The 24,158-nt window shown below is 38.0% G+C and overlaps 1 protein-coding gene across 4 annotated transcripts in view; it reads right to left on the bottom strand.

Annotated features, from left to right (window-relative positions):
- Positions 1-24,158, bottom strand: part of LOC105838939 (glutamate receptor 1) — a 225,470-nt gene that overhangs the window by 90,865 nt on the left and 110,447 nt on the right. For 3 of the 4 annotated variants that reach the window (XM_036282959.1, XM_036282960.1, XM_036282961.1), the window contains exon 2: positions 19,267-19,419. In XM_036282959.1, coding sequence (XP_036138852.1) covers positions 19,267-19,419 — 153 coding nt within the window. Of the gene's footprint in view, positions 1-19,266; positions 19,420-22,813; positions 23,026-24,158 lie in introns of those variants that run through there. The other variant, XM_036282963.1, reaches the window with a different exon arrangement.

The following is a 24,158-nucleotide window of genomic DNA, read 5'->3' as shown; positions in this document are numbered from 1 at the left end:
CTAAATCAAATCACTCGAAACGTAAGCAGTCTTTAATTAATGTAAAATCTATTTGTTGTTGTAAAGAGGAAAACCACGCGCACGTGCGTTATCGACAATGTGTCTGACTCGGTACTTAGCTTAATTCTCGGAAGCTTTACATAAGAAGTTTATTGAAATATAAATGGACGCTCGGTAGATATTATTGGCATACGAGAAGCTATTTCACGTAATATGTGTTGAAAGTCTGAAGAAACTTATCCAATACATTTAGTAGATGTTTGTGGATCATTTTTACACACAAGCTCTGATAGAGAGTTATTATTTATGAATGTAATAAAACGTTCCATAACTTGAAGAATATATGTTAAAGTTTACTCAACTTTAGGACATAAAAGAAAATTCGAAATACGAGAAAGATTTCCTTCATATATATATATATATATATATATATATATATATATATTGTCTTATATTACCTCTTTCGTAAAAGAAATTCCTCGTAGAAATAATTGTCTATAAAATTCGACTTTTATGTCTTCTAAATAAGGGGATTACGGATGGTAAAAGGATACTAAACAAAAAATAGATAAAAGATAATGCGTATAATGTACAACAATCGGATGCAACATGAACCCATGAAGGGGTTGAAACAAATGCGATCGATCGTGTAAGATAAAAGTACACGCAACTTTGAATGATCTGGAAAAGTCGCGTCAAAGTTTGTACGTCGCATTTCAATACTTCTTATCCGGTAAAGAAGCGAAAAATTCTGGACACGCTTCAGCCAGCGCTTTTTTTGATGTCCAAGTTTACCGTTGCCGCGGAGAGGGGCAAGTTCATCTTGGAAACGCATTTCCGGTCGGGCCGACAGCCCTTCGACCTTTCTTGCAAAAACTTGGACGTTCTGTCCCTCGTTTCGGCAAGACCGAATTCCAGCGAAAAGTTTTCGTCAGTGTCGCGGTAAATGCGAAACTTCTTTGCTTGTTTCTCTGGACAAGAGATTCACATCGTTGGGGTTGACGTTCATACCCGTCGTATGTTACAATACATCGATACAGAAACGGTTAGTTTTTAATGGTCTTACAATAGCTGTTTGTGATGGTATACTTATTATCAGCGATATATAAATTTTTAATTTTTCAAACGATATGAAATTAGTCTTATTGTCGGCAGTAATACAGACAAGAAACAGACAAGATTATATAGTTTTTAGTTGACAGACTAAAGAATATTTATTACATAAAATGTACTACGTTTCGATCTTTAATTTAAATCTTTTTCAAGTGAACAATTCAATTTGGATTTTTTAAAAAGTTGTTACATTCAATCTTTTAATATTCTTTTAATATTCTTTAAATTATTGTATATAAAATCTGTATATAGAATCTATCATAATTATGTAACTTTTAAATTTAGTTATAACGTAATTTTAGATATCTATAATTATAATTATATATGCTTCTTAATATTTTATTTAAAGAAAGATTGTCAATGCAAAGAGGAAAATATATCTACTATACCAAATTTGAAACTTAATTTCTCAAATTTTCATTTTTAATTATGTTGTGAAAACATTTCTATAAATATGAAACATATATGAAGTAAAATATGAAGCAATATGAAGCAATATAAAAACTGCTATAGAAGTTTACGTTTGTTTTCAAACGTTTTAATCTAAAAAATATTATCATTATATGTATATTAAAAACAAAGTAATATGCTAGTAATGGCAATCTTTCTCTATACTATTATTGTTATGATGAAATAAAAGCTTAAAATATTAATATTCTTTACGCTGATCTTTAGTTTAAACAAAAAAGTCCATTTCAAGCAATTTTATGTTCTAGATATAACGAAATATATTCGACAATTTTGACACACGATAAAATGCAAAAGTTAATGTAAATACTGAATTCCATCTGAAATGCAATTGCATATCTGGTAAGAGAAAAGAAGTTGAACAAGTTTCGCGATTTTTTCCCCTTTTCTTTTAGAAACTTAAAATTACTTGTATACAATATGAATCGTATGCAATATAGAAAATAATCTGATTCAATTAATTTGGAATATGCTACTTCATTTTTCGTTCTTTATTCAAATTGCTCCCGATATATTTTTAATCTGTGAATGGAATATTTATGCACTCTGTCAGGCTAGAGATTTTTCTATTGAGAAAATTCACAAGGTGGATGCGCGAGAAGCGTAAATAAGCAATTGCACGATAACTCGCATTAAATCCGGAACTGCTATAAACTTTTAATCACAGCAAATGACATTTTGCTTTCGAAATATTACGCGACCCGCGCCCTTTCGTTCCCGCTAAAACTTGAATGTCCCAACGTCGACGTCGCGGTAGAACCGAATTCCAGGGAAAACTTTGCGTCGGCGTCGTCGTAAATGCAGAACTTCCCCGTTCATTTCCATAAAGCCAGTGCCACGTCACTTAACCTCGGCGAGGAGGTATATATATTTAGGTGCACACGTGGGGTACGTACATACGCGTTTATATATGTGTATCGCATCGCCGTCTCTCGTGCCACGTTTGTCTTCATTCGAGCCAGTAGGTACGACGGGAAAAAATGGTGCGGCAAATGGGCGGAAAAATGGTCGAGAAAATGGTCGTCTTCGCGATTACCAGTAAGAGGAATAAATCGTGCGAGCACGCGCGCGCACGAACAGATCGGTCGAATTCTGTTAATTTTTTCACCGGTGCAAATAACGTGCATTCTTCCCTTCGTGAAAATGCTCGTCTCTTGTGCAATGCTCACTTTACGTGCTTTTTCAGCGCCAGCCGCGGCACAAATTTTATATCTATTTGCCAAAAAATCAAGCGTATCATTAATACGTTATATATAATTGCTTTACAATTATCATAAATTCTAAAGCTCGTAATATGTCTTATCCTCTTTCATTATATTTTACTTGATTAAGTGTAGCGTTGCGATAGCGAATGGATCAAGAAACTATGTTACAGATGGTTGGTGGAGTGCTTGTGAATTTTCTCAACACATAACGCATGATCTGATCCACGCTGACAGAAAATGCGCCGGTAGGTATAACGAGATAGAATTGACATATCGAGCTGCGATACCATGACAGATGAGATCCGTGCGGATTGGCGCCGGTACGAAATAATTTTTCCCAATTTTTCATAAAGCAAACCTTCGATCTCTCTCTCTCTCTCTTTCTCCCTTCCTCCTCTGCTCCCTCCCCCTTTCTCTTTCTCTCTTTTTCTCTCTTTCTGGCCGGGACGATAAGGACTCCCGCATAAATCGCCCTGCAAGAGCGAGACCGCGTTATCGAGCCAGCGACAGTATGGCCGAGCACGGGCGACCCCTGATAAAGTTCTGTCATTTTTATCGGCGAGTCGCTCGCAGGTTCGTTAAAAAAACGAGCCACCGGATCAGGCTCGTCAGGCTGGATTATCAGAACGCGCTGGCTTCGCGACGGCTGCGATTATCCGCGCGACGACAAAGCGCAGCACAAATCTCATTTTAGAAAGTCGCGCGCAACGAGTGTCAACCACCCTTCCATGGCGCGTCTCGGCAAATTACGATGTCGTGCCGATCGAGCCCTTTGTTTCGGACGCTTCGTTTAGCAGCACGTGTCGCTCCCTAACGAGGAGAAATAAAATCGCCCCCAATTCCCGTGAGTCTAATTTCATTGTAGCGCGAATGCGCGAAACTGCATCACGCGTTTATTTGCTTCGGTAATGCTCCGTTTTCTGGGACTCCAACGTTTTTGCGGACAATGCGACGAAAAGCTGTCGACGATCGTAAACGCATATTAATTTGACGTCTGCCATAACTGGGAAATAAATTATTTCAATAAAAAGTTACTAAAAGAATCTTCTTTGTACAAAAGAGGAAAAAAAAAGAAAAAGAAAGAAGAAAAATAGACGATTTTTTTTATAAACAAGTGCGATAATATATAATTAACGGTATCCGAATTTCTATGCTTACAGATTTTTTCAAAATAAAATACCTACCATCAGTGACATATTTCTACGAATATGTGGGTCTCTTTTGTTTTCTGCTTAGCCAACCAGACCGTAGAAAGGTATCCGGTTTGTAGTTTGAGTGACACACTATGAAACCTCACATCAATTAACAGCACCGTCGTTAGCAGAGAGGACCGCTGTACCGCTCATAAATTAACGAAACAATTAGCCTTAACGTGCCGTCGTCGGAATCTTATGAAAATGCAGGACAAAACGCTTCCCTGGTATCACACGACTTCCGCGGTATTCGCGTTACGGTGGACCCCAGCAAATTCCGCCCGCGGAAACGCTCGAGGGTGACGAAGGGGGGACGAAACTGGCCGGGATTACCGGGCCACGGATGACGGCGGAAGGCTAAGGAGAGAGTAAGAGGGAGAATTGCGGGTGTGGGCGAGGGTCGAACATTAGAATTCATGCGGAGACATTTGCGGTCCGGCTCCTAACGACCGGGTGTAAAAAGCCGGTCGAACCCGCGAAGTGAGAGGCAAAGCAGGTCAGACGAAGACAGTTAGACAGAGAGGAAAAGACGAAACTAATGGCAGGGGGGCACCGTTATGCAGAATGAATAAAAAATGATGTGTTTGAAGGGAAAAGGAAAACGTGAGGAAAATGAGGGTACGCGTGAAATCACGTACCCGTTACGCTAGCAATGAATCTCGTGCAATCTCGTTGTGAGTAAAAAAAAGCGATTCTATCAAACTGCTTTTTGTTCCGAGTTCTTACAATGTATGAATTTAATAATTTAATTAATCATAATTTTTATTTAATTTGTATTCTATCAGTTTCGTTATCGTTTCAAACAGCTCTTTAATTTTATAAATATACATTTATATGTATATCCGCGCGCGCGCGCGCGCGTGTGTGTGTGTGTGTGTGTGTGTGTGCGCGCATATAATGTTAAAAGTACAAATTAATGAACATAGAAAGAGAAGCATTGATCATATTCTACACAAAATAATTGTACACGATCAGAATATTCTACACAAATATATTGTACACAAAAAAATTGTACGTGGAAGAACTGTGCATAAGAATTATCCTTGAATTAAAAATTGCACACGGATATATTGTGCGTAAAAAAAACTGTGTAGTGGACAGTTTTTCTACGTACAATATATCCGTGTGCAATTTTTAGAATATGATCAGTGCCGAAAGAGAGAAAGAGAGAGACACATATAAAAAAATTTTAATTTAGCTTTGTTTGCAATTTTGTTGTGCAATTTATTTCAATATCTTTAAGCTATATAACAAAATTAAAATTTTGAAAATAAATTGATAATAAACAATACATATTGATACAACAATACATGTTAACAAAACAAACTCGTTAATTATTAGGCACCTTTATGTTCGAATAAAACAATACATGGCAAAATAATAAAGTGAATGTAATAATGGCACATATATAATAACGCAAGAAAGATAGTTGATTATACAGATTAAATAAATAATGCAAGCTACACAACTAATTAATATAGAAAATCAATGAAAATTATGGACAACGCGTAATCACACATACGTTATGAAATCTATTGAATATCTAATCGATTATCTTACAATTGGTACAGAGTAGGAAATTTTATAGATTTTATTTCTCAATTAACCAATAATATGCAATTATGATAGCAACTGTAAAAATTCTGAAAGTTAAAATAATTTTAAAAAATGATGACGTAATACGAATAAGAGATAGCTAGCGTAGCTAAAAAAAAGCAAAGTGGACAAATGAGTTATACTTTAAACGCATTAATCTACGGAAAAATTTAATATAGCATAACTACTGCTACTAAATATAAACGATTGCCTTTTTAATGAAAATATGTTGTGTTTAAAAATTGTATATTTATTATTTTATTTCTATATATTATCCAAATCCATTTTTTCTACTGTGAAATTCTGTGCGTTAAATATGTGCGAAATCGAGAAGAGCGAAATATGCCGAATTATATAAATTTAGCAACACGCTGAATTCAATCTGACAAGCGTAGCATACAATAATATCATGTGCAATCACATTAATTATCACGAGCACGCAAAATCGGAAGGCAAAATTAGATATCAAAATGGGATTGAACTATAACCAGAGATTATTATTCCCACATTGCGTTTTCCAAAATTACATCCATTAGTCAAGCGAAGAGATGAGGCTTTAGCGGGTGAGCAATTTTTCACGGCGACTCTGCTGTAACAAGATTTGTTTATTTGTGAACTGAACGCGAGACTAAAACGGATGTGACGAAACATCCGTCAAGCTCGGCAGAAAAATGAACGTACAATGTAGCCGCGGTATTCACAACGAGGGCAAGTGTAGAAAATGAGAACAGCTAGAATATAATATAGGCGGCAGAAGAGAGATCCGAGAAGGAGATGCAAATGTACCCATACCTATTTATCCGTGGAACGAACTCTGGACAGAAGTTATACGAGGGGACGAGCGACGGATAGAAGTTATACGAGCTTGCGCCGAGTTAAGGACGAGCTTGAACTTTCCCTAGTCGGAATGCGCCTCGGCTTGGTCGCAGGAGCTCGAGTTCGTTAGGTATATCCGCACTCGTAAGTACCTACGATTGCATAGAATCCAAATAAGGATAGAGACTGAGAATACAATTGTAAAATCCCTTCTATTGTAGGATGTATTCTGCCTTTTCACGATGTCTGCACGTCCTCCTTTGACGTCGATGGCACTCGTAGCTAATCCACCATATTGTCGAATTATTATTCACGCGTGAATTGCCATTTTTGCAAGAATAAAGCGGAATATAGTTAATAATAAAATATCTCGCGTGTATATTTGCGCGCATATATAATAAATGTTAAAATATTTAAAATATTATACTTTTCGATAGCTTTAGTATTATTAAGGCTATTATTATTATTATTAATTAAATCATGATACCGCAATATAGTATTACCTAATTACCTATAATATATTATTTTTATAATTATACAATTTTTATCAAATAAAGCCACGTGTTCATAATTTAACAATTATTAAAGATATTCAAGATTTTTTTTGCTTCTTCCCTCCATCCGCCCCCCTCTCTCTCCCTTTCTCTGTTAATAAATATTAATAAATATTAAAAATGTTTAAATTATTCATTATATTAAATAGTATTATTGAGGTCATTATTCTAATAGTCAGAATTTTTATAATGTATTTACTCTTTGTCTTTTTCAGTAATGTCGACTTCACTGCAAGCTCTAATAAACTATTCTGAAGTACGTCGAAGAATTCTGGCAAAAGAGCAGTAAGTGAAATTCGAGTCTCCCGTCAGGAGAAGCCGCGCTTTGTGCGAAACGCCTTCTAATTCCAGTGACAAGAGTTCCTACCGATCCCCCTTCCTGTTGCCGTACCCATCCCGCCGTAATTAATGTACCACGGTACTCCCTCCATCGAAGAGAGGATCAATTTTAAGTTTAACAAACGAGCTTGTAACGTCGCAGACAGTGAAGCCGACCCTCACCGCTCTCGTTAACTTTCGCATCGCGTCATAATCATAAATTGGCCAGTGAGATGGCAATATGCTGGATTAGCCGTGAGGCGTGCTACTTTTCCCCAATCTTCAATCGATAGACCCCGCTGAATGATCGAAATGACTTTGAGCAGTTCCGAATCTAATATTACTTCAAAAAGTATATATAGCGTTACACGCAGATATTTTACGTTATTCACTCAATTATGTATCTAAAAAAAAAAAAAAAAAAAAAAAAAAAATAGAGATTGTATCAATGTGTATACATTTTTAAAATATTTCTGATATTTATTATACGCGCTACATGCATACGTGTCGTTTATAATTACAATATATTCTTCTTTCCTAAATTTCATGTTTTATCATTTTGTGGAATATTCGAACGATTTACGTCTGTTTATCCGAGAAAATTCCGAGATACGATATTACAGCACGGTTATATTCTCGAGAAGGAAACAGTGCTATGCTGCGTCAACCAAAGTTATTATGTCTGCTTTCTTTGTTGCGCCGAACGTTTAACTCGTTGAAGTCGGCAGGCGAGCAAAGTACGGAGTATAATTCACTCCGTTTGATTTATTTTGTCCGATTTATCTTGTTTGCATGGCTTTTTTCCCTTGACTGGGCTGCTCCGCGCATCGTAATATCGCGAAAAAGATCGTTTCACATCGGCGAACGTCAAACAACCTTTTCGGGTCTTAAAAAGCGTTTTTCTGTACATTAATATCGTAAATTATGGATGCTTACATCTCTTTCCGTGTCTCAGCCTTTGGCGAAGAATTTTATAAAGATCAGTATCCAGTTTTTAGAATAAAAATCGTTTTATGTTAAAGTTGCGTCTTGCGATCAAATTGAATACATTATCGATCATGAAAGTGTACGTGCATCTGGCACGTACATGTGCGTCTACTCTTGAATGAAATCACCTCTTATCACGACGCACTTTTCCGACAACTGACAAGCATTTTCATACCATTCAGCACGAAGTTCTCGGTAAAGAGACTCCCGAAGAGAAGAGCTTTCGATAGAAAACGCTTCACGCAAGATAGAGAGAGAGAGAGAGAGAGAGAGAGAGAGAGAGAGAGAGAGAGAGAGAGAGAGAGAGAGAGAGAGAGAGAGAGAGAGAGAAAGAGAGAGGGGAAAAAGAGAAGTTTTCGTAAAAACTTTTTTCTCTGATGAAATTGAAAAGCTCATCGCTTAGTGGAATAAATGTCGATAAAAATCATTTCTCTTCATAGACCGGCGATCGACCTTTTTACGTCAACGCGTTCGATTCCTGAACTTCGCTTTAATCAAAACCGCGTGAGCTTTGCTCCTCAAAGACGAGCGACCACTTTTCGATCTGGCGATTATTAATACCGATGAAAATTGATCACCTGGCGGAGGCACTTTTCAATCATCAATATTAATTAGCCAGTAAAAAAAACCGCGCACAAATTAAGAAAGTTCGTCGGACGAGGAGGAAAGCGAGAAAAGAAGACGGAAAGAGCACGAAGAAAAAGGGAGGAATGTGCTCTGGATGCTAAAGTTGTAAGCACGAAATGCTGCTTCGTTGCTTCTCTAATCGTTGTTACTCAGCTGTCTGCAAAGGTTTGTAGTATTCAGATTGAACTTCGAATTCTTCTGACTACTTGTTCGTAAGAAAGCACGAACAAGTTGTCGGGATTAATCAACGATTTCGTGTTCTTTCGCGGATAAACAATTATTCACCGAAGATAAAAATATTTCACCGAATACGTTAGTAGAATTTTTGCCGATTGCCGATCACGCGCGACTATCGTCCAATTTTTAACATTTCAATTTCATCGTCTTCGCTCTCAAATATCTACAATGCGTCTTGGAAATATCAGAGATTCGATAATTAATAACAATGTAATAGCATATACATAGAATATATTCCTAATTCTATTCATAATGCTGTATTACACTGTATGTACATGTTTCTCTCTATATAGCATATTATTTATACCTGACTTCTTTATTATAATTCTTAACTATCACAAATATTAATTTTCTAATTTAGAAAGCTGAGCAGACGGGCGAAAATTATTGTAACACGCCATTCAATTCCTGGAGAATTAAATTATTCGTTTTGCCACACCGATTATCCTCATTTAATCATCGGCGCTTCTGACGGCGGGTTGAGGGATTATTTGCCAGCCTCCGATAAGATACTTCCCGGCCGATTTTTCTTCGCATCTGCACCCAATCTGCAGTTCTTATCGATTTCTTATTACTTAGGGAATGGTTTCTCTCGTTTCCGCCAGTCGTTTCTTGCGCCTCGCGTGACTTTCGACGGTGCCGGAACCCCGGGAGTGTCATTACTCGCACGTTCCCACCGCCGCTTCCTTTTTTCCTTCGTAATCTCCCTCAAATATATTAAGATGGTATTTACTGTTGTCAAACGTGGCATAATCGACTGGTCCATTTTTAATCATATCATTAATATTACTCTTTCGTGATATGATTACATCATTCTACTAGTGCGTTGTTTTGTGCGTCTTTTTTCTCAATAACTTTGTATAATTCTAATATCATATATGTTGTAAGTAATTGAAGTATTAATGTCATATATATAATATATATATAATAATTATAAGCTTAAAGAATATATTATACGCGCTTAAAATTCACTAACATAAACGGGATTTGATTGAATTTGTTACGTAATGTCGCTTTGGCCAATGTTCCGCATATTGCAGAATTAACAATAGTTTCTATCGTTACGACTATCTGTGACAAAATTAATTATTTTACGAGCTATAGAGTTGATTATCAATTAATTAAGCATCGCTACTGAATTAAATTTATTTTCAAACATGTAATCAATCGCACGCATTATACCGTAAATTGGTAAGTGTTGAGTTATCAATTATCAATCAACACGTCAAGTATTATTGCGTTTTGAAGCAAGAAACCAGCGAGCACACAACGAAGCGTTTCGAATATTTCGTATCGAGGTAGATGGAAGTCGATCGTTGTTCGACACCCGGCCAACAGGTTTGTGAACGAATCGAAAGCGAATCTCGACACGACGCAGACCAATAGAAAGAACAAGCGTTCGGAAATAATTCCTCGAAGGCAGCTGCAAGGCGCGAGACTCCGCGGTGAGAACACGACATCGGTCGCGAGATGGTTTGCCACGAAAGTTTTAAATGGCCGGGGGACACAGCAAAGACTCACGGCGTCTCCCAATCTAATTCGAAAGTTTTAAATCGAAAGCGTAATGACCTGGCGTTTGTGTCCGTCGTTGTAACTTAACATCGGGACGCGAACTGCATCGTCCGTACGGGATTTCTGCAGAAAATGCGTACATTGAGCACCACCGACATCAAGTCAATAGGTAAACAATACGAAAGTCCTCACATTCACTTTCCACAAAGCTACATAATTTATTAATTGGAATCTTATTATTATCTCATTATTATATTTTCCAAAAACTAATTACAGGGTAATTACATATAATATAAAATAAAACAATTTCGAATGCTCAACGTATATTTTTATATTTTGAACGCAAAATACAATCGAAAATACGTAATCTAAGAAAGTTTAGAATGCAAATTAGTTTCAATTCAACAAATAAATATAAAAAAAATTATTGGTGATAAAATCAAAGTTATGATTAATTTATTTTATTCCCAAAATTAATTAAAAATGAAATAATACTATTACTCTAAATACTATTCAAAATTATACTCGTATTCAGATTTGTATCTAAACATTTCATGTAATACCATGTTCAAAATTGTGTTCTTGAATAATAAAAGCGCTTTCCAGTAACTTTTCTGAGATTAATAAATGATTGTTGAGGTCCCATTATGGGATCAAAATTATCAAATTTAAATCTTGAAATATTTATTTCATTTAAAAGTGTACTATATTTGAAATTGTATTACCTTACTTATTATAAAATCCCGCATACTTTTGTCAGATTTATGAAATTACTGATTTATGTAATTTATCTTATTTGAACAGTAAGCCAGTAATTTCACAAATTTGACGAAAATATAGATATTCCCATTAAAGATAGTTGTGTATTTATGTCATATTACCGTTCATATAATTTTTACCTGCTGAATATAACATATTCTACTTATTTAAATATAATTATATTATTGTATCTTATATTGCTTTGTCATATATTTTTCTCTTAAAATACGCAATGTTATTTTGGTATACTTTTACTGTTGCACTATTAAAAATTTGATAGTTAAACGTTCAAGAAAATGTTCAATCGTTATTACTATAATCATTCCAATCATGTATCTTTGAAATTTGTGTAATTTGTATTAAAATATCCTTCACGTAAAGTATTCTACAGACTCATAAATATATATTAGAACATTAAGGACATCTTAATTTATCCTGATGAGCTTCGATAACTTGTGGAAGAAATTAGATAAGATAAATCTCTAAATGCCGCGTGACAGATGTGATATACGAGTGCAAAACTATGCCCGAGTCAATTTCAGCTAAAATTGAACCCGCGTCGAGCGGGTTCTCAAACTACAGAATAATATACGTTTGCATATTGCGTGTCTGCGCGGATAACTTTGAATGGGCCCTTAACCTGGACAGTCAAGCCACACCACGTCCCTTTCCGTGAGAAATGACAATCGGAAATGACGCGTTCTCAGCTACCCAGAAGCTTCTCTGCTCCCTCACTGGGAACAAATAGCGTTTCTCCGCGAGTTTACGGAGTTTTCGTGATATCATCGTCACCAAGTAACAGTGTGGTTTAAACATTTTCCGTACATCTCGAAAACTAACGGGGCTAATTCCAGTCCGGTGTAATTTATGTGACCACTTTGCTGTGATCCACTAGTCTTGGTCCTAAGATATCAGAGATATGCATTTTTCTTCCTAAAACTTAATGTAATTTATTATAATTTATAATTATATTTTATTTATCTATATATTATTATTATAATATATATTATTAATTATAATTCTTATTATTAATGACAGGACCTATTGTATTAGTTATACAACGCGGGACTGACATGCATGTAGGCCTCATGCATAAGCAACCGCGAAAACGTCAATAAATGACAAGTGTAAATCTGAAACGTGAGTTCTCAATTTTTTTACACTTTATTATTGTATGACGAAACCAATGTATATTTCTCATTTTGCACAACGTGATATTTTTCCGTGACGCACAGACCCCCTTTCCACGCATCTTCTATTTCTGCAGTATCCTCGGGGTAACTCAGCAGTTTAGACCGCTTTTATGGCGAACGGTTTCCCGACGATACTGCATGAAAAATATTCTTCTGCATGAACAGGGGACTCCTCCGAGAGACATTACCATTACCACTCATCTGGTTACTTGAGAACCGGAGAATCCCCTCATCTGTCGTTGTCGCCAGACTAAGTTGCGGGGAATGAAACGTTTCTGCGGCAGGTATATGTGTAATATATTCATTAAATAAGTAAAACGATAAAGATCTGTGAAAGTAGACGCAGAATAAAGCATGAAAAAAGATGAGGATTTTCGCCAGATTTAAAGATAAATTAGAACGAATGCGCGCGTAAGATTTTGTTATTCGTATATGCATATGATATTTACGCGTATATGTTGAATTAAAAATATTTTATTTCCTTCTCTCATAGATATTTAAATTCAATTACTGTATTATTGAATACAATATTGAATAAAATTTTCCGCAATAAATTTTATCGTGTTTAAAATTGTTTATCGATAAGTACCTAATAACTATAGTCATCAACGATTAAAACAGATAAATATTTTTCCAATTATTTTGTAGAAGTAAGCATTCGCTGTTAAAAACTTTTTAAGATTTTGTCATAGAACAGAGCGTACGTAAATATTTGCGGATATAGATTAAGAAAGATTATGCATATATGTATATAATGCAACCAAGTTAATGATGTTTGATTCAAGTTGTTAATTATGGAGTCCCTACACCAAGTAACTAAGGTTTAAAGATTACGTACGTAAAGTTTACCGTAACTAACGAAAGCATCCTAGAAAGAAAGTTTTCCGCCGTCTTGGAACTTTCACAGCAGCCTGTTCGCATTTTATAATAAAGATACACTCCTCGCCGACAAGACGGCTCCTCATCGTATTTGCCAAAGTAATGCATACTTTCGGATAAACCGCGCGGGAATTGAACACAGCATCGCACCTGATATCCCGTAAAACTCAACGGAAACGACGTCATACGGCAGGAAGGAATGTTTTCTTCTTAAGCGACGCGATCGACGACATCGTCTTAGGAATTCTTAAAGTTGAGAATCTCACGTTTAACGATTAAGATACCTCAAAGTTTACCTCAGAGTTTTTGAACAGAATATCGTCGCTGTTTAATCAGCTTAACGTAATATAACAAATCGCGGTTTTTTAATGCTTGGTAAACTTTTTATTTATTTATTTTTGTGAATAAAGAATGTTGATAAACACGTAGTTTAATTTCTATGATAGAATACAAACGTAAAAACATCTTCATATTTTTCTATTTTTCACAATTTGATGTAATTCTATTTATGCCATAAGCCTATATAAGTCTATCTTGACGTAATCTTCAAACAGCAATTGTATTCTGCTTCAGTTTGAAAGTAACTTTTGGAATAAAAATTTTTAACATAAATAAAACATATGAGACTTGTTCTAATTATTTGTAATATAATTAACAATCTACATTTCAATAGAAATATTAATTATTAAAATAAACAATTTTTTTAACACTAACATTTTATATTAATAAATTAAACTTAAAAATAAAAATAAAAAAATTGGAAAGTTACTTTTACTTTACAATGTCTTTGACATTATAATAATAAAAGATTGAAAATTAATTGAATTACTAAAATTTATTAAAACTCATGCGAGGTGTATATGATTACCAGATTATTTGTCTGTAAAACGATATCTATTTATTTAATTGCAGTTTTATAACAATAACAGACAAACAATATGTAGAATGATATGTAAAATGAAATGTTTCGTTTCTCAATCGCAACCAGCGTAAATATCTTTGTAGTAATTACTTTTATAATTATTTAATTAATGTAATTTAAAAATGTAATTAAAAATAATTATACTTAATTATTTAAAATTATATTTTAATTAAAATGATAACACATGACTTGTGTTTGCATGAGTGAACAGGTAACCTTTGTAACTGTGTAAACATTGTAGCCATCGTTATCTTTCATCCTCATCACTCATGTACGCGCAAGTCAATGTTTGCATTCCGATTTGCCATGCGGGTACATAATCGCAAAAGTTTATCTCGTGTCTGGTTACGATCGAATATTTTATATGTCACATAAAAAGAAACAAAACAAATATACACATAAAAAAAAACAATTTGACAATTTGACTAAATTTTTTAACTTGATTAAATTCCTTCAGTTCAAGTATTTTTATATATTTTATTTAAATACATAAAAACATAAAACACTTAAACTGATAAAATTTAATCAAGTTGAAAAATTTATTCAAATTAACAATCTTTTTTTCTTAGTACAGAGTACAAGAAAATCGTTGAATGTATTTTTTTAATTGTATACTTTTTCAATATTAAGAATAAGATGAAAATATATCGAGTATAAGTGTAATGAGATCAAGAATATAACCCAATAATTTGTTTTACGAATCCATAGGATTTAATCATACATTTCTGATTAACATTTACTCAAACAAAATTATGAGCTTACGGTAACATAAGCATGTTTAGTGTAATCACTAGGTATTCAATATAATGAGAGTTCGATATGTTGCACATCGAGATCACCATCTCACAATACGTATACTTGATTATTATTCCACATCCACATTTTCACGGTATTAAATAGCAAATACTAAAACAGACATATGTTACACATACACAAGCTTCATGACAACAGATCTTGTAACAGAAAATTGTATTCTGAATGATAAGCCGCGTACCAAATTTGATTAAAATATTAATTTTAGAACATGAGCAAATATCATAAGATAAAATTTAATTCAACGTAGAGGGTCATTATAGTTATTATTCTATCAACCCTTAAATCAGTATGGCGTATATCAATGCGGCAATGTACGGTGTTATCCGTAAATGTAAACCGTAAATTTGTAATCGTCGTCGACTTTTGCCCACCTCGTCGACGACGGGCCGATGTTTGCCTCGGAATAAACCACGCGGGAATAGAACCCTGGGATTCATCTCGCGTCTGGTTCAGGATGCGAGAAGAAGGGCGCGAAAGCGTGGAATAGCAGGCGAAGGCGAGGTGCGCGGAAGGGTATAGAGAAAAAAGGCGGGAAATACCCTCGGGAGCCCTCGGCAGATTTATGCCGGCCCTGGCTGGCTGGTTGGCTCGCTGGCGCCCCGTATACATTCATCCCTCTCTAGTCCCGTAGCGTGCGAGAGGATGAGGATGCGGGTGGCGGGAAGGTTATTCCCTCTCCTTCCTCCCCTTTCCATCCTGCTACCCCCGCAGGCCAAAGGATCTTGCAGGATATTATACGATATGCACCGAAAGTTGATAGATGGCTATTACGTTCCGCTAAGACGAGCGTACCACGCCACCGCGAAAATTCTCTCCCTTAGGATTCCCGGTTCTACCATGTGATTTCTCAACGGAAAAAACTTCTCCGCCCGCGTTTCGTCGCCCTGCGTCCCTACATCCGCAATAATTTTCGATTCCCTCGATAGGCGACCCTACCCCCAAAACTCCCGTCAGAAACCGACTTCCGCCTCGCACTGACGTCGGAGGGAAAACGTTATTGAAAATATTAAGGAGCAGATTTATTTAACGATATTCTTCCGTCACATTTTAGATTAAACCGGCGCATTCCCCGTCCCGGTTGTTCGATATTCGCATCGTTCCCGTTACAATGAGAAATCATTAATGTCCTCGTGCCTGTGTTTGTATTGACGGGTAAAAAGCGATTTTATATGGAACGGGAATATTCCGTCTTTCTAATGGTGCCTGCTTTTATTCGACGCCTTTCTATTTTATCGGACTTCATACGTAATGCCCAACGAATATGAATGAAGTGTATTGAAATGAAAATACATGTGCTTGCGCGTGGTAAAGGGAGACGGTCCAGTTCCATAATGATTTTCCTTGTCTGTTATTTCCTAGGCAAACCTATATACCTTTGTCGTATCTGTTTGAAAATTGAATAAATGTTGAATAAAAAAAGGCAAAAGTGGGAGGTCTTTTACGATGATACTACATGATAAATTGTTTCTCTTTTTCTCACCGCGAGAGAGACCCCTTTCATCTTCTTCTATTCTGCAATGACATTTGCTATTCAGCAACTCGATCCACACGTAGTAGTATAATTAATAACCACCGATTCATCTAGTGGAATACTAAATGTATGAAATGTAAAATCTCTTTGCAGGCACATGAATTCTATTGGAGAATTCCCGATATATTAATCTTCTCTGCCACCTAATTATTATATTATTATTTTATAGATGTTTCTATGTAATTAACATATTCAAATTTTTAGGATTTTTAGGATTCTGAATAATGCAAAAATATGACTCTCTATTAACACCGACAACATTATTAGAGCTGAGAAAAATGCCAAGACTAAATTCTTTCTTCGTTATTTTGCCAACAGCTTATATCGTCTTAGTGGACCAAAACATTAAGCGGAGCGCAACGCGGCAATAGATTTGCCCCGGCAGAAAGCTGTGGGATTATAACAGGGTCTTCATCCGGGTGAACCGACCAACGGTAATACAATTAACGGAGCTTTGCTAAGTACCGTAACACGGCCTCTCTGTCCCTTGGACTTGGCCCAAATATTCGCATTGCCACGACGAATCCACGATGAACCAGCTTGCGAATTCTATTCACGGATTCTTGAGTTAATGAAATCGCAACGATTACCAACATTTCACATCATACGCCATCATAAGCAAGCCAGAAGAATTTGTATCAGATCAATCCTATTTAAGTCATTATTGTAAATGCAAAATAAATCTTGCTTATTTGCAATCTCTTATAAACGTTAAATAATCCAAGATACTACTTTTTCAAAACAATTTATTAACAAATACAGAGATATTATATTAAATTATTTCATAGTTTATCTATATATTAGTAATTACAGATAATACAATAGACACGTGCTAGCATGCCCTGAATGAATTCTGATCGTATCATCTTACGTTAGTAAATCTCTTTGTAGTATGGGGCAATAACTGTGATTTCGTCAATAATAGGAGGCACCGATATCTTTGGCACCCGAGTGCCCTTTGTCCTTCTCTCCGTTTACGGTTTAGAACGATTCCGGTTGACTTCAAACCCGGCGACCGATGTAGTTCGATTGGACTGACATTCCTTGGTTAAAAGCCGTCAAACGGCTCGCGGGTAACCCGGTCGATCAGCTCTTTCAAATTCCGAATGTATGCGGCAGGCGACAAAGCGGGACATTACTATGAATTCCGAGAGGAAATACTTGTTGATAATACGGACACCAACAGCAATTCGAAGCAAAAATAAAACACGACACGTAATCAATGAAGAAAAAAAGATATCTGGAAAATAAGATCTATCCACTTTTATCGAAATTATGACGTTTCGTTGGTATTATTGTAACGATTACTTCTCGACTGATGCAAATAATTGGATGACAATGGTATGTTAAGTGAAAAGATGATGAAATTAAAAAGTATTCTTCAAGATTATTGTCAAGAAAAATGTACATTATATCTTCATTACAAGGGTGATAACTGTAATTGTGAAAATTCACGCCTGCTACGCTCCGGTGTAAATCAGGATAAGTGACATGTAATGGCTCTTCGGATAATTCCGTAACTTCTCACACCATTGAGCGCTGGATGGCACCATTGAAAGCAAGCGAATGTCGAATCACGTAACAAAACAATGAGACAATTCCGCTAACTTAATCGCATGATTGAACTGAGTTTAATCACGAAATTGCGATTCGATAATAATCGTCGGATCCGGTTAAATCAGATTCCGCAAAATTTCTATCGCGGAATTATCAAAAGAGATCTCACGAGTAATCGGTTTATCTTGGAAACTTTTCCGCATTTTTAAAAGAAGATCGCGAAAAGGAAGTTTCGCCATTGTCATGAGTTACTCCCGCAATCATGAAAATCTGTATCGGTGTTAATCGACTAACCATTGTCCGCATTGTACGCTTCCTTTAGAAACAAGCATGTGCAAGTGCAAGAATCTCGCGTTCCCTCTATCGTCCGCACGTGCCACATAGGAACGCGCCATAGGAAATGGAAGCGTTTCCAGGTAGCGAGATTAGTATCTGGCGACGCTATAGAAACGAAACGTTACTTATTTCATATCCGACACGGACCGCGCCGCGGTGTATTCAATGGCGCGGAGATGTCGCGCTTCCGGCACGTACGCGCCTCAGCATTGTTGATAAGTCACCGTGGCTGACACCGGTACAGATATCGCGAACAAAACGCGAAATCGATTTCCACCCCTCGAGAAACAGAAACGAAATTCCGCGCTATGCTCCTACGGACGTTTCAGACACTTTAAATGTAGTCATGAAAAATTGTCGGTACAATCCGGAGGAATATTCGCGATGGAATTTCGGTTCACTCGATTTCGAATCGACTGGCGGGCGTGCGAGGCAACGGGGCACGATCGACATTTGAAGATGTCTATGAAATATTTAACGGCCTCTGTGAATGTTGTCTATGATTCAGTTTTTCTTCTCCCGAGCACTGCCGTCGACGTGTGGATATTTGCAATTCCCGAAGAGAAATAATGCTGCACGCAGCATGATGATACGCGAGACGAATAACAATTTCCCCCGTGCAAGACGAGAAATGTGTTTGTACTTACTGAGGCGGGATAGCTTGTAGGCATCCGCGGTATTAATTACATCCACGAAGGCCTGCAGTTCAAATTTGCGGGTCGTAATGTTCTGGTTGTGGTTCATCATCGCGAACTTGAAGGCGGACTGCACCTCGTCGGTACCTTGCTCAAAAATGGCTCCTGTAAGCAGAAGATAACGCAACTAATTAAACACCATGCACGCGTTTTTCTTTTCTTTTTTTTTTTTTTTTTTGATAATAATGATAAACAAAGAAATTTAATATTATTTGTGAAAGACTAGCATCTTAAGTGAATAAGACAGAAATTAGAAAGACGCGAAAGATAAATATTTGCGGAGAGTGATACAGAAAATTAGCTATGTACATTTCAGGAGAGATAGAATTCGCGAGCTTAATAAATGTCGCGGGGAAACGCGATTATCCCACCCGTCGTGAAATCGGATGTGATAATCCGACGCGACACCCTGTATCGGATGTCTGATGTGTAGCGCTCCGTTTACTACTGGCTCACATACGGCGCAGTGATACAAGCTGGCGTCTGCTCAGGCAGCGCCTGCATACGAGGCCCGTGTAATTACACCGATCCATTCGGCGTTAATAGTCGGTAATACGTACCAATATTAATGCTATCGCTCGTCTCTCATGTAATTTACCGTAAACCGACTACATATCCGATATCCCACCAAGTCTATTTCTCGAATTTAATAAAGCCCGACGTCTTGATTGTTATACGTACAAAATGTCCGAGCCAGAGGCACACAAAGTCGAAGCCCACCCACCGCCATGTTGAAATGTTTGCGATCCCGATGAAAATATTGACGTCGTCACTGTAAAAATAATATGGCTACACGCATTTATCAAGCTATTTATTTCACGTCAAATGTATCGCATATTCCAGATGCTGCTGTCGATGAAGTGATCGATGATACGCTAACACGGTATGCATCGTATAATCGAGTAACTGTCAGCGCTGAATACTGCACTTTGTGTCTTCGTTATTCCGAGCATCCGGCGTTACCATTAATATCTAGCACGGGAAAGCTCGTCCGCGAGCACGCGGATTTTCGTCTATAAAATGTATACTTCTCCAAGTTAGTTGCGAATGCAAGAGGGGGAGCGACGAAGAACGGGCAATCGTGCGAATTGACAAACTTGTATCGAAATAATTTTCGTTACGACTTTCAAAGTTGTAACGCCGAACGTCGCTGTGCCCGGGAGCTGTTTTCCCCGTCCGTGCAATGAGAGAACTTTTCACGCGGCGAATAAGATACGCCCCGAAGTGTTACACGATATTATAGCACACCTTTTCGCGTTTCATTTCTTTCTGCTTTCCTACTTCGCAGATCTGCTTGCCTGCCTGCCTGCCTGTCTGCCTGTACGCCCGTCACACGTGGATTTGTCCTTGCTTTTATTAGAGCATCTAATTTCGCAGTTCGCGCCTCGTGCCTCGTGAAATATTGGTGGAAAAGTTCAAAACAAAGTAGTATTACGATCCGCCCGGAATCCCGGTTGACTGAAAGTGGACAGGATACCGTGCCGCAACGTCGCGCGAAGTGATTTTATACTTTACAGGCAAAGAACACAGAGATATTGCTCCACGCATAATTCATACAGTTATTAACTCTTCGGTATTGTACGCGGTGAACAATGCGCCGGACAAAGAATTATTCTTCCCATCAAAATAACACCGTTAAAAGCGCAAACGATAAACGTTTTTGTTCTACGTTCACGGTTATATTCACGGTTATTAAAATATAATCTAATTTGTATAATGGTCGAAATTTACTAGCATTAATAATTAGCTCTATTCACTTATGTCTTCAAATTTGAAGAACACGCTATGAATACGAGATTATAAAGAGAAAGAGAGAGAGAGAGAAAGAGAGAGAGCAGATAATACTCGCCGAAGCTAAATTTTACTCCGTATCTTTTATTAATCGTCCTTTCTGACACTAATAAATTAAAATCACGGTACAATAGTATTTCAATTAAAATCGTTACTATTAAATACCGAATATTGATCTCGCGTGATGATATTTCATTGAATCCGTGTATAATCTTGTGAAGGTTTTAAAATGACCGTGCAGGTGTCAAGACACGGAGGCGAGCCGTCGTTTTACGAGGCGCATAATTTTATTATCTCGCTGAACGTACAGAAATCCGCGGGCGAGATACCGCGCGGCAATCTGAGCCATTATGCCCGCTACACACGGGAAAACGCCGCAGAAAGAATCCCATTGTAATTCGGACGACACAGCACGATTATGCCACAATAGCGTCGCTAATTTCTCGTAATTGATATCATAGAACCGTACCGCTCATAATTTGCTTCCGCCCTTAATTCGCGGTTTACCTCCAACGGAATTCTTGTCCTTTGGATATCCGACGATATTTAAATCGTCGCATACGAAATTATCAGGAAGACGATAAAAGGAGATTATTATTGCACACGTGCGCTTAATAATTAGCATACATTGTCGGCGATTAACGCCTTTGAAGCGGTTTTACGCTGGCCAAGCGAGACAGGAGATTAAACCGAAAGACGTTCATCGTGTGATATGGTCAGCGTGATATCGGACGTCCCCGCTAATATCATTTGATTAAAATACTTGAAAGAGCGAGAAAGAGAGAAAAGCGGAGGACGAGCAGGAATTCGGTCTCGTGCCGTGTTTAATACGCTCTTTCGCTCGTTTCCTCGCCCGCCCCATTTCCCGCAAACACGTTCTCGCTTCATCGATATTTGCTGAATATCTTCGTCGATATTAAAATTGTTTTACACCGCGAACCGACCGTTTCGCTAATCAAGACAAAAATCGGCGTCAGCGAAAATACATCCACGTAACTGGATTGTAATTACAATAAAATCCGCAAAGCCGCATTGCCACCGGCATCGCATTAAGCTAATATTAATTAACCCACTCTTCGTTTACTGTGTCGAAAGCAGCGGAAATTTGCGCAAAAGCAGCAAAAATTTTGCCGACTACGAAATAATCGCAATGAAATGCAAGTGGCGTTAAATTTATGTACTTCAGTTCGAAGTATCTCGCGGACCTGGTGCAGATGAGTCGATATGACTGATACACAATACACGCCGTTTATAAATTGGAAACAATAACGTCGTTCAACTTTTAGATGGATACTCTCGTTAGGTCGGCAGCATGGAAGTTTGACGAGTTTTCGCGATAAACCTATATCACCAAGATATAGGTATTTATGATGCATCCTAGGAAACTCGGCGAATATATTGGCTTTCTCTTAAATACGACGTACAAAACTTGGGCGGTAAATCACTGCGTGGGGCGCGCTTATTACAGCCGGCAGTATTCTTATTACCGGCCGACGAGAGCCGGCGGATTAATTTAGATCGCAACCGTATAATTAAACGATGAATATTGCCGTTTGCTGTAAAACCGGAATACCGACCGCTAAACTCGATTTCCTCAGCGGGATCGTTTTATATGCAAAATATGGGGCTATTAGTTCTCTTCTGTGGACGCGCGCGTTAATGTATACCGAGCAAAAAGGCTTCATTCAAATATTCCAGGTGTTCTTACACGAGCGGGGAACGTCCGTTCGCGGCGATACAAGTCGAGCAGGGGTGTATGTAACCCTAGCCTGATGTAATACTCGGGTAGGCACTTCCGTTTATCTCCGTCGGCGAATGGCGTACGACGACGACAACGACGACGACGACGACGACGACGACGACGACGACGACGAGGCGCAGGAGAATGGGATAATAAAAGGCAGGGGAATTTCGGAGGTTCCCGATTATCTCGATAATGTTTCTCTCCACGTAACCCTCGTGCGTAGAGGTTATGCGTACTGGCGCATCGTGCACCCGATGCACCGGTGCCTTTAAATATCGTTTTAAAGGTACCTGTGTTTATCTCCGCGCGCGTTGACAGGTGGAGCGCCGCCGCGCGTCTATTGATTGGTGCTTCCCCACCAGTGTCTCACACTCACATCGATTCCCTCTCTTCGTTACTCGTGCAGCAACCCAGCTGCACCCCTCGCCCTTCAGCATCCTTCCTCTCATCTCCTCGTCCTTCTCTCTTTCTCTTTCTCTCCGCCCTTTCGTATCTCTCCTCTCTCGCCTCCCCCTCTCTTTCTCTCTCTTCATCGTTATTTTCGTCCTCTCGGTCTCTCCGCAGCTGTCTGCCTTCCTATCATTTCCCTCCCCCCCTCGTCCCTACACCCGTCCTTCGTTTTTCTCCATGTCGACCAATAATTCGCTCCCTTTTTACCCTTATTTTCTCTTTCGTTTCTCGCCCGCATACTCGAAAACCGCGGAATCTCCACTATTTCCCTCGCACGTATATATGCTCTCCTCCTTTCCCACTCGTCTTCCGAACTCCGACGCTTTCTTCCTCCCTTTCCCGTGGCGTCTATCAAAGCCGCGGTCTCCAAGCCGATCGCACTCCGTCCTTCCCTCCCTCCCTCCCTCTCTCGCACGCGTTCGAGATTTTTCCCGCTGCACGGCTTTTTCTCCCGCTCTTATTGTCGATTGAGCAATGCGTCGCAATTCGCAATGGCAGACTTTCCGTAGCTCCGCAACGACAACTTCAATACTTAATAAGTATCGGAAAGTCCAATGAATGCTATTTATACCGGCATTGCCCATAAGACCATGAATACGGTATTGAAAAGTGGACTGACAGTAGCTGTGGCACTCCATTATCCACAGTGTCTGACTCGTGATGGACTGTGACCACCGAGCCAGTCCGATTCAATTTGCAGGACTCAAAGTCCTTCTTCCTTCCAAGAAAGTATATGCATTTGCATATTTTCTCAAGCCCGAAGGGCTTGTCTCATTTTTAATAAGCGTCACGGGAAAAGGAACGAAATTAGATTAAAAAATTTCCGTTGATACGTACATGCAATTAACTGTTGGACGAG

Source organism: Monomorium pharaonis, chromosome 2 (genome assembly GCF_013373865.1).
Source record: "Monomorium pharaonis isolate MP-MQ-018 chromosome 2, ASM1337386v2, whole genome shotgun sequence".
Classification (NCBI taxonomy): domain Eukaryota; kingdom Metazoa; phylum Arthropoda; class Insecta; order Hymenoptera; family Formicidae; genus Monomorium; species Monomorium pharaonis.
The sequence above is the reverse complement of the archived record's forward strand: the minus strand, read 5'-3'. Positions and strand labels throughout refer to the sequence as shown.